At 35.0% G+C, this 13,519-nt stretch overlaps 1 protein-coding gene across 2 annotated transcripts in view; it reads left to right on the top strand.

Moving 5' to 3' along the window:
• Positions 1–13,519, top strand: part of CHD1 (chromodomain helicase DNA binding protein 1) — a 72,034-nt gene that overhangs the window by 46,804 nt on the left and 11,711 nt on the right. The window contains exons 24-33 of one of the 2 annotated variants that reach the window (XM_040239358.1): positions 2,122–2,282; positions 3,536–3,577; positions 4,252–4,382; positions 5,507–5,645; positions 5,858–6,008; positions 7,300–7,422; positions 8,221–8,349; positions 8,793–9,056; positions 9,406–9,546; positions 11,374–11,552. In XM_040239358.1, coding sequence (XP_040095292.1) covers positions 2,122–2,282; positions 3,536–3,577; positions 4,252–4,382; positions 5,507–5,645; positions 5,858–6,008; positions 7,300–7,422; positions 8,221–8,349; positions 8,793–9,056; positions 9,406–9,546; positions 11,374–11,552 — 1,460 coding nt within the window. The remainder of the gene's footprint in view (positions 1–2,121; positions 2,283–3,535; positions 3,578–4,251; positions 4,383–5,506; positions 5,646–5,857; positions 6,009–7,299; positions 7,423–8,220; positions 8,350–8,792; positions 9,057–9,405; positions 9,547–11,373; positions 11,553–13,519) is intronic. The other variant, XM_040239359.1, reaches the window with a different exon arrangement.

The following is a 13,519-nucleotide window of genomic DNA, read 5'->3' on the forward strand; positions in this document are numbered from 1 at the left end:
GAGTCAGACACAACTGAGCAAATGAACTGAACTGATTGGCATTTTTTTTCTTGATCATTCTAGCTAGAGGTTAATTTTATTCACCTTTCCAAAGAGCCACCTTTTGGTTTTATTTTTATTTTTCTGTTTTAAGTTCATTGATTTCTGTGTTTTTTTTTTTTCCTTTCTTCCTTCTTTTGCTCTCCTTCTAAGTGTCTAAAGATAAAAGCTTAGATCATTAAGACTTTCCTTTTCTAATAGCTTTTTTTTTTAAGGTCCTGCTTTTTCTGTACCTCATGAGTTTATGTATTTATGTATGGCCGTGCTGGGCCTTTGTTGCTGCTTGGGCTTTTTTTCCCCCTTTGTTGCAGTGCACGGGCTTCTCATTGTGGTGGCTTCTCTTGTTGTGGACCCACAGGCTCTAGGGTGCTTGGGCTTCAGGAGTTTTGCCACTTGGCCCATTGCATGTGGACTCTTCTTGGACCAGGAATCAAACCTGTGCCCCCTGCATGGGTAGACATAAACTCTGGACCACCAAAAGTCCCGACATTAGCATTTGATGCTGCAAACTTCCGTTAACCACTGCCTTTTCTGAATCTCCTAAATTTTGAATTTGTTGTGATCTCATTTTCATTTATTTCAAAATACTTTCTAATATCTTTTGTGACTTCCTCTGTAACCCATAGGTTTTTTAAGAAGTGTGTTGTTTAGTTTTCAAATATTTGGGGGATTTTTCCAGGTATCTTCATTGTTGATTTCTAGTTTAATTCTGTTATGGTCAGAGAACATACCCTGTATGATATAAATTTTTAGAAATTTGTTGATGTTTGTTTTATGGTTCAAATGAACAGAATGTTAGATTTTTAAATAATGGTAGCAGTGCCATGCCAAGCTATATTGGGTCCTGTGGCAAGAGGAAAATCTTTAGAGTCTTTGCATTAGCTTCCGATTTTCTAGAATACTGTTGTATTTCAAGATTATGTCTTGATTGTTGAATTTTTTGTTATCTCCTTAAATTTTGAGTCTGAGGCAAATGAACACACCCCAGACTGTGCCCTGCCAGGTTTAGTTTTTCTTTTCCTACAAGCATATTAGGTCTTCTGTGTCCTCAGGTCTGTAGGTGAGAAAGATCTGGCCAGGCTTCCTGACTGTCCCCTCAAAAGTGACTCTCTTTCTCCAGGCCTTCACCATGAAGGAAAGTTTTCTCTAATCTCCAGCCCCATTTCCAGTCCTCTCTCGAGCACCTGGTCTAAGTTGGTGGAGGTTTGTGAAATGCCTGCGAGTGGGTGGGTGCAGGTTCTCCCTGTGTCTTTTGTCCCCAGGAATCCTCTCTTCTCAAGGCAGCTCAGTCTTTAGCAAATGTTAGCTGACTTCTCTTATCTTCTTGTATGGTACTTGATGTCTACCATTCATCCTCTTCACAAGTAAGCCAGTGTTCGAATTCCACCTCTTATAATCTGTATTTCCTTACTTGTATCCTATTAGATTGCCTTGTGATTTGATGTGTGTAATAGAAGTTAATGTTTTCTAGATTAGATTTTTTTACTTTTATGATAAAAATGACTTTATTGGCTAGTGTTCCTTTTCATTTCTGGTATCAGGAAAAATATCTAGGAATGATATTGCTGGGTTAGCAGAATGATCATTTTTAAGACGTTTGGTGCAATATCAAATTGCCCTCTGTTGTATAAATACCCATCAGAGGTGTTTACTATGCTGGTTTTCATTACCAGTACCAGTATTGGCTAGTATTAGTTAGTTAGTATTGGTCAAGTTGATGGAGTAACTTTAATTACACTGCATTGTTACTTTAATTCAAGTTTTTAAAAATATACCAGGAAGTTGTATAATTCTGTTTGTTATATGATTAATCACTGTTAATAACCTTTCACATATTTTTACAAAAGGACGATGGATATTTTCCTGCTGGTTTACTAGAATGTTTTAAGCATTAAGACTATTAATATAACTCTTTGACGTTAATCTGCTGTATTTTTTGGATTTTTTTTTGCTTTTTAATTTTGTTTATAGACTATTTTTTATATATACATGTTAATTTTGTCAATCATAATGCTTTCGTTGCTCTTAAAACAGAAGCTTGCCTTACCTAAACGTGGGCAAAATTTTGTTTTCAAATTCCAGATTAGTTTCAATGGAAGTGAAGGGAGGCGCAGTAGAAGTAGGAGATACTCTGGATCTGATAGTGATTCAATATCAGAAAGAAAAAGGCCAAAGAAACGTGGAAGACCACGAACTATCCCTCGGGAAAATATTAAAGGATTTAGTGATGCAGAAATTCGGCGGTAAGATGACATAAGACCATTTTTACTTCAGCTTGGTTTTAGTAGGGGGTGAAATTAAAACAGAAATTCCACAAAATACAAAGTTTTAGAAGAGGCAAATATAATCGTGTGGAGATTGGGTGGTTCTGATTTTGGTTGGTCTTTATGAGTAAAGGATGAGTTTGGCATCTATGCTGTGTTATTTATTGTTACTCTATTTGGACTGCTAAATTATTTTGGTTTTATTAATGTGGTTCAGAATAGTGGTCCTTTTGAATGATGAATGTATACTTCAATACATTATTTATGACTCCCAACATTACTCTTTATGTGGGAGTAATTTAGTTCCATATTTTTCTAATTTTTTTACGGTGGGGTGATTGGTTTTTTGAAAATAACCATGTTAAAAGTGTTTGATATGTCCAAATAGGAACTGAGGTAAGATTGGCCTTACAGATAAATTGTAGTTTTCTTTCAAAATATATTTATTTATATATATATATACACACAGCTTTATTTATGGAGGATGGGATAACAGCTTATTTTGTTTACTATATAATATTTTTGTGTATGAAATTTGTGAAAGGTTGTTCATAATTGTATTTTCAGAGTTTGTTGTTTCTTTCAAACTATTGTTAACTCATTTCTTTTAAATCATAGACCTGTCTGATAAAGTTCTTCCTCATTTTTTTTCTACCAGAAAACTAAATATATTGTTAGATTTTATTTAGGGTACTTTTATGGCCACCTGATTTGCTGGACTTTCTGTCTTTAGTTGAAGAGACAATGCAACTTCTGCTTTTCCTGGATATTTTCCCTCATCCATCAACCACTTGGGTAGCTTTGTTCCTAAGTAATACTTATTTTTCCATTGTTGGTATAATGCCATATATCTGATTTAAAACTATATTCAGTAAATTTTTATCAACACTTGAAATGTGAGGTGGTGTAATATGAGAATTCTGGAGACACTTCCTCTGATAGCCTTAAACCTTTTTTGTCTTGTGAAAATAATAAAGTAATTTCTAAAATAAAATTTAGCTTCTATTGTTTTATTTATATTGGTTTCTAAATATCATCCTGGGTGTTAAAATATGTCTTACGTTTATTGATATCTAACCTTTTAACATTTTGATTCTAGCATAGCTTATTCATTTTTGTTAGTAATAGTGCCTTGAATTATTGATAATATTTACACTAACAAGTATTATTTCTGTATATCTATTTTGTAACAAATAGTGAAGCCCACATTTAAACCAATTATTTTCTGTTAGGTTTATCAAGAGTTACAAGAAGTTTGGTGGCCCTCTGGAAAGGTAAATACATTTGTCATTCTCAATAGAATTACAGAATGTGTCACTTGCTGTCAGTTTTATTTATACTATTCTTAAATTTCCTGCAACAGGTTTTTACAAAATTAGCCTGTAGAAAGCAAATTTCAAATAGATTTTTAAAAGTGTTTTAGTACTATCCTTGATTCTTTCTAGTCTCTAAAATTTTATCTACAAATGTTTTCTATAAAATACATAGATTATAAAACATTTGCATTTTTATAATTGTACTTTTCAAATGCTTTTTCTTACCTTTTCCTTACAATCTTATAAAAATAGCAGATTCATCCATAGAGAGGCTAAGTTGTAGCCTCTGACTTCAGAGACGAGATTTATCAGTTATTCTCAATAACTGCTGTAACTACTATCTCAAGTATAGAGTGGCAGAGACTCAAATTGGTTGAATTCTATTTTTCTTCCCCAAACTCCACCTTAAAATAGGGGTATTTTCTATTTTATTTTGAGAGGACCTGTATGAAGTTACAGTAGAATACTTACATAACTATTTTAGATGAAAAAAATGTTTTGAACATTTATCATTATTCGTATTATCTGCTTAGTGTCTAGTAATAAAAAAAATATAGAACTTTACTTTTATATGTGTTAAATGGCTTCATTTTTTTCTGCATTTACCTGAAAATTGTATTATTTTATTACAGATTAGATGCAATTGCTCGAGATGCTGAATTAGTTGATAAGTCAGAGACAGACCTCAGACGACTAGGAGAATTGGTACATAATGGTTGCATTAAAGCTTTAAAGGACAACTCTTCAGGAACAGAACGAACAGGTGATATTAAAATGAAAGTGATTTAAAGAAAGAGAAATGGAATTGTTGAAATCTGCTTTTACTGAGCCTGGTTGATAGTATGTCTTAAGTTACCTATATATTAGTCTTAAAAGATGCTTTATAAAACAAAGTAAGGCCATTTCCGGTTAATAGAAAATGGGGAACAGAACTGTATTATTGAAGGCAATAGAAACTATCTGCCTGGTATATTTTCTTGCTGGGAGGTAACATCAGAAATTGTTAGTTCTACTATATTTTTAGTATATATGCAAAGTCACTTCAGTTGTGTCCGACTCTTTGCAACGCTGTGGACTGTAGCCCGCCAGGTTTCTCTGTCCATGGGATTCTGCAGGCAGTACTGGAATGGGTTGCCATGCCTTCCTCAGGGGATCTTCTTGACCCAGAAGTCAAGCTCATGTCTCTCATGTCTCCTGCATTGGCAGGTGGATTCTTTACTGTATTTTTACTTTAGTATAGATGAGATATTATAAGTGTACACATGTGATATTGGTTTTAACATAGTTACTTCATTATACTTTGTAATTCATCTTTCTAAATAAAAATAATTAGATAAGATTCAGTAATTAGATGTACTGAAAAAAAATCATACTGGAACTCTTATTTAGAATGACTGACATATTAATCCCAGGTGGTGCAGTGGTAAAGAACCCGCCTGCCAATGCAGGAGACTGAGGAGGTGCAGGTTAGATTCCTGGGTGAGAAAGATCCCCTGGAAGAGGAAATGGCAACCCACTCCAGTGTTCTTGCCTGAAAAATCTCATGCACGAAGGAGCCTGGCGGGCTACAGTCCATGGGGGCTACAGTCTAAGAGTTGGGCATGACCGATCAACTGAGCACAGCACAGTACATGTGTTTTCTGTAGTACATGAAATGCTTTTTGTGAATCCTCTTGTGCTATATTATAATCACTAGTATGTAGTGAAAAGACTTGGAGGGAAATTTAAGGTTTGCCAGCAAGCCTCTCCCCTTAATGCAAATAAGTAATACTTAAAAATATAAGTAAATAAATACTACTGCTTTTTTATATAAGTAATAACATACGTTGCTTTGTATTTTGTAGAATTATATATTTTATACTTTTTAATATTCTTTTCCAAATATAGGTGGTAGACTTGGAAAAGTAAAGGGCCCAACATTCCGAATATCAGGTGTACAGGTGAATGCCAAGCTGGTCATCTCCCATGAAGAAGAATTAATACCACTGCACAAATCCATTCCTTCAGATCCAGAAGAAAGAAAGCAGTGAGTTATTTTTTTCTGTTGTAAAATACTTGTTACTCAATAATTTGGACATGAGTGTATGTTAGAGGTGGTTTTTATTCTATGGCCAGTTTAAATGAAATGTTTTTAAAAATAAAGTGCAGTATTTTGAAGTTCTAATGATCAAACATGGTTTTCAAAATTTTTAATGAGGCAGTTATAAACTTGACAGTGTTTGTTAACTTTAATGATAGGTATATCATCCCATGCCACACGAAGGCAGCTCATTTTGATATAGACTGGGGCAAAGAAGATGATTCCAATTTGTTAATTGGTATCTACGAATATGGATATGGAAGCTGGGAAATGATTAAAATGGATCCTGACCTCAGTCTGACACACAAGGTACTGCAGTACTTGATTCTGTTGACCATTCTTGTTAAATTGAATTTTTACTTTTAAATTATGTTAGAAATAAAGTCAACTCAGGGTCAGGAAAGTTAGCTTTGTGATCTTGGCTTCTTTGGAATCTGGTTTTCATGAAGGGATTAAATTTAAATGATGTCTAGATTCTGCTTTACCTCTGAAATTTCTTTTCTGTTATTTTCACAGTATCAGGTTAAAAAAAGTAAGCCTCTCATTTAATCATTAACCATCTATATTAATCAAGAGCAGAAAAGGATTGTTTTGTGAGTGTGTGTGCGTGTATATTTAAATACCAGTGTTTAGGATTTTTGGTGATTTGATGCTACCGTACTTGTTATGGGCTTCCCTGGTAGCTCAGCTAGTAAAGAATCCACCTGCAATTGAGGAGACTCCGGTTCAATTCTTTGGTTGGGAAGTTCCCCTAGAAGAGATAGTCTACAAACTCCAATATTCTTGGGCTTCCTTGGTGGCTCAGATGGTAAAGAATCTGCCTGCAATACGGGAGACCTGGGTTCAATCCCTGGGTTGGGAAGATCCCTGGAGGAGGGCATGGTAACCCACTCCAGTATTCTCGCCTAGAGAATCCCCATGGACAGAGGAGCCTGGTGGGCTACAGTCCATGGGGTCACAAAGAGTCGGACACGACTGAGCACAGCACAGCACAGCACACACTCGTTAGAATCCTTTCTTTGCCTGGAATGGGAAACACTGAAGGCTTGCCCAATTCTTAATAGTTTATCTTTTTATATTTTACTTCTTCATGGACAAGTGGGAACCTTCAGCTATTTGTCATTTGCTACTGTGAAGCAAAATTAGTTTATATTTTCATTGTAAAAGGTTTCTCACAGTGCCTGCTTTGGATCCTCTTCTAGATGGACAATACTTTATATTCTAGGGATTTTTGTACACTTCATAGTTAAATACACTGTTTAGAAGGAAGGAAATCTAAATACTATGATTTTAATGACACTGACTGCTAATATACCAGTATGTATTTGAAAGAAATTTCTAACCTCATACTGTGTAGTCTCTTTATGAACAGAGGGATAGTTTTCTTGTGTATTTGGAATTTATTTCCAGAGAAAGAAATCTTTGTGGCATAGGTATAAAAAATGTATTTTGCATTCAGTTTTGTTTATTCTTTTAAGATTTGTAACTTGCCAGGACATTATACGTGTTTTTTTTTTTTTTTTGAGAAGGCATTTTTAAGTGATTATTATTTCTCATGTTATTTATTAAAGACAGGATGAAAAAATTAATTGCTTTTCAGATTCTTCCAGATGATCCTGATAAAAAACCACAAGCAAAACAATTACAGACACGTGCGGACTACCTCATCAAATTACTTAGTAGAGATCTTGCAAAAAAAGAAGCTCAGAGGCTTTCTGGTGCAGTAAGTTAAAATATGATGCTTAAGAGCACTTTACTTTTGGATATGATAAACCTAGTTTACCCCATCACCCTAGATTCCTGTGGTTAACATGGGCTCATCGGTGTGTTTATCTGTAATTTAGTAGCTTTGTTTGAATACGGTGGTATTTTGCCTTAACTGATCTCAGCATTCATGTTCAAACTCTAGTGAGTCATGTCTTTCAGAAGAAGAATCTCTTTTTTCCTAGTATTTAGTATGGGAGCAACTTTTGGAGTGAAATGGGGTGTGTTTTGAGAGGTCAAGCCTCCATTACTGGAGACAGGGCAGTAATTGGATTTGGAGACATTGGGCAGCTTAAGGAATAGGAAGTATTGAAGATCACCAAGCTTATTTATTGATTGTGCTCCACAAAAGAAGGAAAAAGGCAGTAAAAGAGAGGTGATTAGAAACTAAAGCAACCTTTGAAAGTTTACCTGTGACCACAGTGTCAATAACTACCTCTGTACTATATAAAATAATTTCTAATGCTATCTCTGGTGGCATTGTTTAACTGAAGATAATAATTTAGGATTGTGAACAGCTCTCCTACTTCTCTCTACTCTTTTTTTTTTAAGGAATAGTTACAGTTGGTTAGCATTTATTCAGATTAATTTGCATTTAATTAAGCTATATCACTTTTGTTGATAATTTCTAAGATTGGTGTACCAACAGACTAAGGATTGGGTAGGAGTGTCTATTCTTTTAGCTTCATAGATTTAGTATTTAAGATTTTTTAATGGAATCTGTGGGGTTGGTGAGAATAAAAATAATTATTTTTAGGGAGGTTCAAAAAGGCGAAAAGCAAGAGCTAAGAAGAATAAAGGAATGAAGTCTATAAAAGTGAAAGAGGAAATAAAGAGTGATTCTTCGCCCTTGCCCTCAGAGAAGTCTGATGAAGATGATGATAAGGTAAGAATGTGTTTTAGAAAAGCAACCTGTTATATATAGAAAAGGGCACATGGCATGTTTTCAGTATGCTTTACATTTGAAATTTGAACTTAGGCTTAAAATTTTACTTTTAAATACTAAAGTCCTTTTTTATAGTTTGTTGTGTAGTCTCATTTATAGAATAGAATTCTGCCATCCAGTAGAATATCATATGTCACTAAAGGGAGAGAGCAAAGGTCCTTCCTTTTCAAACATTTGCCATTTGAAGACATTGTCTCATTTTGTTATGAATTTTGAATGGGATTGGCTTATCTTAGTTCTTCTTGCATGTATCATTACTAACGGGATTCTGGATTATTTCTCTCCGAATCCACATACATGCAGTCAGTAGTCATGCAAAGAAAAGAAATTAGTCTTTGTCAAGATTTGGTTAGTAATACATTGGCCATACTTGCACTTTTCAGGATGAAATCACTTCTGTGAAACATCCAAACAAAAAAATTAAAACAGAAAGAGACAGTGAAGAAAAAACTGAGCCAGATGTTTGTATAAAGAAGGAACCAGAAGAAAAGAGGGAAGCAAAAGAAAAGGAAAATAAAAGAGAACTTAAAAGGGAGATAAAAGAAAAAGAGGATAAGAAAGATATAAAGGAAAAAGATTTTAAAGAGAAAAGAGAAAACAAAGTAAAAGAAGCTATACAGAAAGAAAAAGACATAAAAGAAGAAAAGGTATGCAAATCATAATATAAAATTTAGAAAGTGACGCAATCAGCATATTTACATTTTAGGAGAATAAACTGCCTGTTAGCCCAGTTAATCTCAATAACTGAGTTCTTTAAAAATACACATGCATATCTAGTAGAGTAGAAAACAGGTTTAAATCCTTTTTTAGATGCCTTACCTAATAAGTGACATCACAGGATAGCTTTATTTTTGGTTTTCCCAAGTGGGGAAAAGATAAAATACATAAGAATGGTAAATGTGAATAAACTTTATAGACTACAATGAGAGTAAATTGTCTTCTGGAGATGTTAATCATTTTTGCCTTTGTTGTGTTTTTGTTTTCTCCTTTCACTAGCTGAGTGAATCCAAGTCTGAAAGCAAGGAAAGATCTAAGAAATCTTCAGTGTCGGATGCTCCAGTCCACATCACCGCAAGTGGTGAACCAGTGCCCATAGCGGAAGAATCTGAAGAGCTGGATCAGAAGACATTCAGCATTGTAAGTAGTAAAGTTTCTGGCTGTTAGAGAAGTACCTATAACATTTGAATTTATATTCATCTTTTAAAACTTTAAATTTAGAGATGCATTTGAATTTGATAGTACTGCAGTTCATAATATTGGGAGTTCTTACTGTTCCCTTGAACATGTCAGAGAAGTTACAGGATGATTTTACTTGCTCTTCCCTTTGCTTGAAATGGCTTACTCCTTCGTTTTCTTCAGATATCTGCTCAAACATTACCCTTGTCTGAAATCTTACATAAGGTAGAAAGCTCTCTACTGTGTCTTACTTTTTTTTTTTAATCACAATTGTCACCATTTTAAACACTGTCTTGTTTATTTGTTGGCTCTATTCTCCTACTTGAGTGGAGTACAAGGTCCATAAAATCAGGGTCTTCATTTTATTTACTGCTCTATTTTCTGGGTCTAGAACAATGCCTAGAATATAGTATGTGTTCAACCTACAAGGGGCTTCCCAGATGGTGCAGTGGTAAAGAATCTGCCTGCCAATGCAGGAGACACAAGAGATGCAGGTTCAATCCCTGAGTTGGGAAGATCCCCGAAGAAGGAAATGGCAACCCACTCCAGTATTCTTACCTGGATCCCAGGGACAGAGGAGCCTGGCTGGCTACAGTCTGCAGCATTGGATGCAACTGAGCATGCACCCAACTGAGTCTGAGCAGCACAATATAAACTACCAAAATTGAACAAGAAATAGAAAATGTAGAGAACAAATATGAATAACATAAAAATTAGAAAACAAATGTTTTCCCTTTTTAAAAAAGTCAGGCTTGGCTGAGTTCTAATTTTAACTAAAGAATACACAATTCCCAGTGTTTCCAGTGTTATTTAAATTATGCCTGGCAAAAGATGGAAAGTTTCCCAACTGATGTGAAGAAATAGGTCAATAAAACAATAAAGTACTCAGAAACAGATTTTCACATATAAGGTAGACACCTGATTATAAGAAAGGCCCTTCACAGCAGGGATGTGAGGATTTCCGGTTTTCAAATAAATGGTGGCATTAGGTCAACCAAATACACCGTCTGTAGTTGACCCATCCTTGCATACCCAGAAGTAACCCTGCTTGCTACTCATGGATATAATTACTATAAAATTTAGAGTTGTTTTTGCATTTATATACAATAAAATTTATCTGTAGTTTGATTTTCTAGCAATATTTTTAGTCTGGTGTTGGTATAAGGTTGATAGTTTTTATTACATAAATTGGACTTTATTGAATGGTACAGTTTTGGGTATATTGTCCTTTTACTGGCATTCTAGTGATATGTAGGCCAAGGAAAAGATTGGTTTCTATCAAACACTCTTACATCCCTGACTACCTGCAATAGGATAGCAGCAAAATTCATCATTAGCTACTTTGTTTTGTCCTAAGGAATTAGAAGAACAGTTTATACTTGTAGCTATATTGAAGTTATAGCTTTGCCAGTTTATTATATAAAGTTTCTTTTACATTTTATTCTGTATTAGAGCCAATATAGAATATTGTTATACTCTGAAATATTTTATCTTTTAACATTAAAACTGTTTAGAATGGTGTGCTACAGTGTAGAAAGTAACTTTTTGTAAAAAGTAAGTAAAATCCAAGGCTTTTACTTACACAAAGATTGATTTTTAAATGATAATGGAAAACCTTGCTTTTTTAATAAAGTCTGAGGGGAAAACTCTTGACGTTTAAGAGCTGTGAGGTGAGGTTTAATGCTCATTTCATGTTACATTTACTCATGTAAGTATCACTGGAAGAAGTAGCTCTGTGTTGAATTCATGCCTTTAATATGTAGTTCTGGTCTTCTTTTCCTATTTAAGTGTAAAGAGAGGATGAGGCCTGTCAAAGCAGCATTGAAGCAGCTTGATCGGCCTGAGAGAGGCCTTTCGGAAAGAGAACAACTGGAACATACTAGACAGTGCTTGATAAAAATCGGAGACCATATCACAGAATGTCTGAAAGAGTATACAAATCCTGAACAAATCAAGCAGTGGAGAAAGTAAGTGACGTATTTTTGAGGACGTGTTAAATTTGTAATTGTGTAACCGTCTATTTGTCTCTTACTTGTGTCTAGGGCTTCCCTGATAGCTCAGCTGGTAAGGAATCTGCCTGCAGTGCAGGAGACCCTGGTTCAATTCCTGGGTCAGGAAGATCTGCTAGGATAGGCTACCCACTTCAGTATTCTTGGGCTTCCCTTCTGAAGGGAAGCTGATTACGAGTCCTCCTGTAATGTGGGAGGCCTGGGTTCGATCCCTGGGTCGGGAAGACACCCTAGAGAAGGGAATGGCTGCCCACTCCAGTATTTTGGACTGGAGAATTCCAAAGAGTCAGACATGACTGAGCAGCTTCACTTCACTGTTTGTCTCTTGTATTTCAGTTTCTTTTTCACCTCCTGAAGTTTAGGTCACAGAATGTTTACAGAGCGAGGCTGGTTGTTTTCATTTTTTTCCTTTAAAATGTTTTATAAATAAGTGATTCCTTAATTATGCATAATGAAAAACCACAGGTGGCATTGCTGCCTTTAAATAAATAGTGAAAGGTGTTTCATTAACATTCAGATTGCGTTTTATTCTTAAAAATTTCCCCAATTTACCAAATTATTCTCAGTAATACCTCAAACTGTAAAGCCTTGTAAAAATAAATGTCCTCAAGCAGTGTAAAATGCAGACTGTATTTTCCCCTTCATTTTAGAACTAGCAGCAACACATTTGATCTTAAAATTGTAAACCTGAACTATGATATGATGTGATAAGTGATACTATAATGTGATAAGTGGTATTAATCACTTAATGATTACCAAATCCAGGTCACTGTTAAGCCAGACTACTAGACAGGCTAGAAAAACAATAAAATGAGCATAAACTAGTTATTGACAACTGTTTATATTAACCGACTGATTTTTTTGCTACATGCAGTGCATTTGCATATCCAAAAAAAACATTTTCGTGACACATTTCTGCAGGAGACATTATGATTTCACTAAATTTAAAAAAAAAGAAAACTATCCTTATCCCCTTCAAACTCAACCAGGACTCATTTTAGAAACAGGAGATAGGAAGTTGATCATGATCACTAGGCTTTTGTAAACAAGCGAAGCTGAGCTTATGTTTAAAAAAACTGAAGCCTTGCGTGGACGTAAGAAGAGTCTAAAGCCATGTGCCTGTAATGATGTGGAGTGGTCACTGAGGTTGGATCACAAGACATGCATACTTAGTTGCAACTTGCCTAATTTTTGACTTTATGACCTTGAACAGTTACCACTATGTATGAGCCCCCTGGTATTATCACCTGTAAAATGCCAAGACTGTATATTTTTCAGTTACTGAAGAATAATGAAAGATTTTTATGAAGAGAGTGTGTGTGTGTGTGTGTGAGTCACTCAGTCATGTCTGACTCTTTGCGACCCCATGGACTGTGTCCTTACAGGCTCCTCTGCCTATGGAATTCTTCAGGCAAGAATATTGCGGTGGGTAGCCTATCCCTTCCCACAGGTCTTCCCAACCCAGGTATTGAACCCAGGTCTTCTGCATTTCAGGCAGAGATTCTTTACCACATGAGCTACCAGGGAAGCCCTTTTATGAGGAATGAGAGGCAGTAATTCTCAAGTACTATATTCATAGTGTCTAGTTTAATATTTTATTTATGGTTGAAGTGTGTATACTGGAGCTTAATACTTTCCTAAATACCATAAAAGAGATTATTCCATTTTTCTCAAACTCTTATCTACTCATACAGTGACCTCTAAAGTACAGAACTACAGGATAGGAATACAGTAGGAGTTCAACTATATATATACCAGGATTAAGTGAGAATATAGCCACAGTCTCTGTCTTTTCATATTTAAGAGCCAAAGTTAAATTTTCTGTGTCATTGACTCCTGAACATATTGATATCTTGATTGTTGTTTGTCTGAGATAAAATTGGAAAATAAAAGAAATGCAATGAGTTATCTTTAAAGCTGAATTT

This window comes from Oryx dammah, unplaced genomic scaffold (genome assembly GCF_014754425.2).
Source record: "Oryx dammah isolate SB20612 unplaced genomic scaffold, SCBI_Odam_1.1 HiC_scaffold_5, whole genome shotgun sequence".
Lineage (NCBI taxonomy): Eukaryota > Metazoa > Chordata > Mammalia > Artiodactyla > Bovidae > Oryx > Oryx dammah.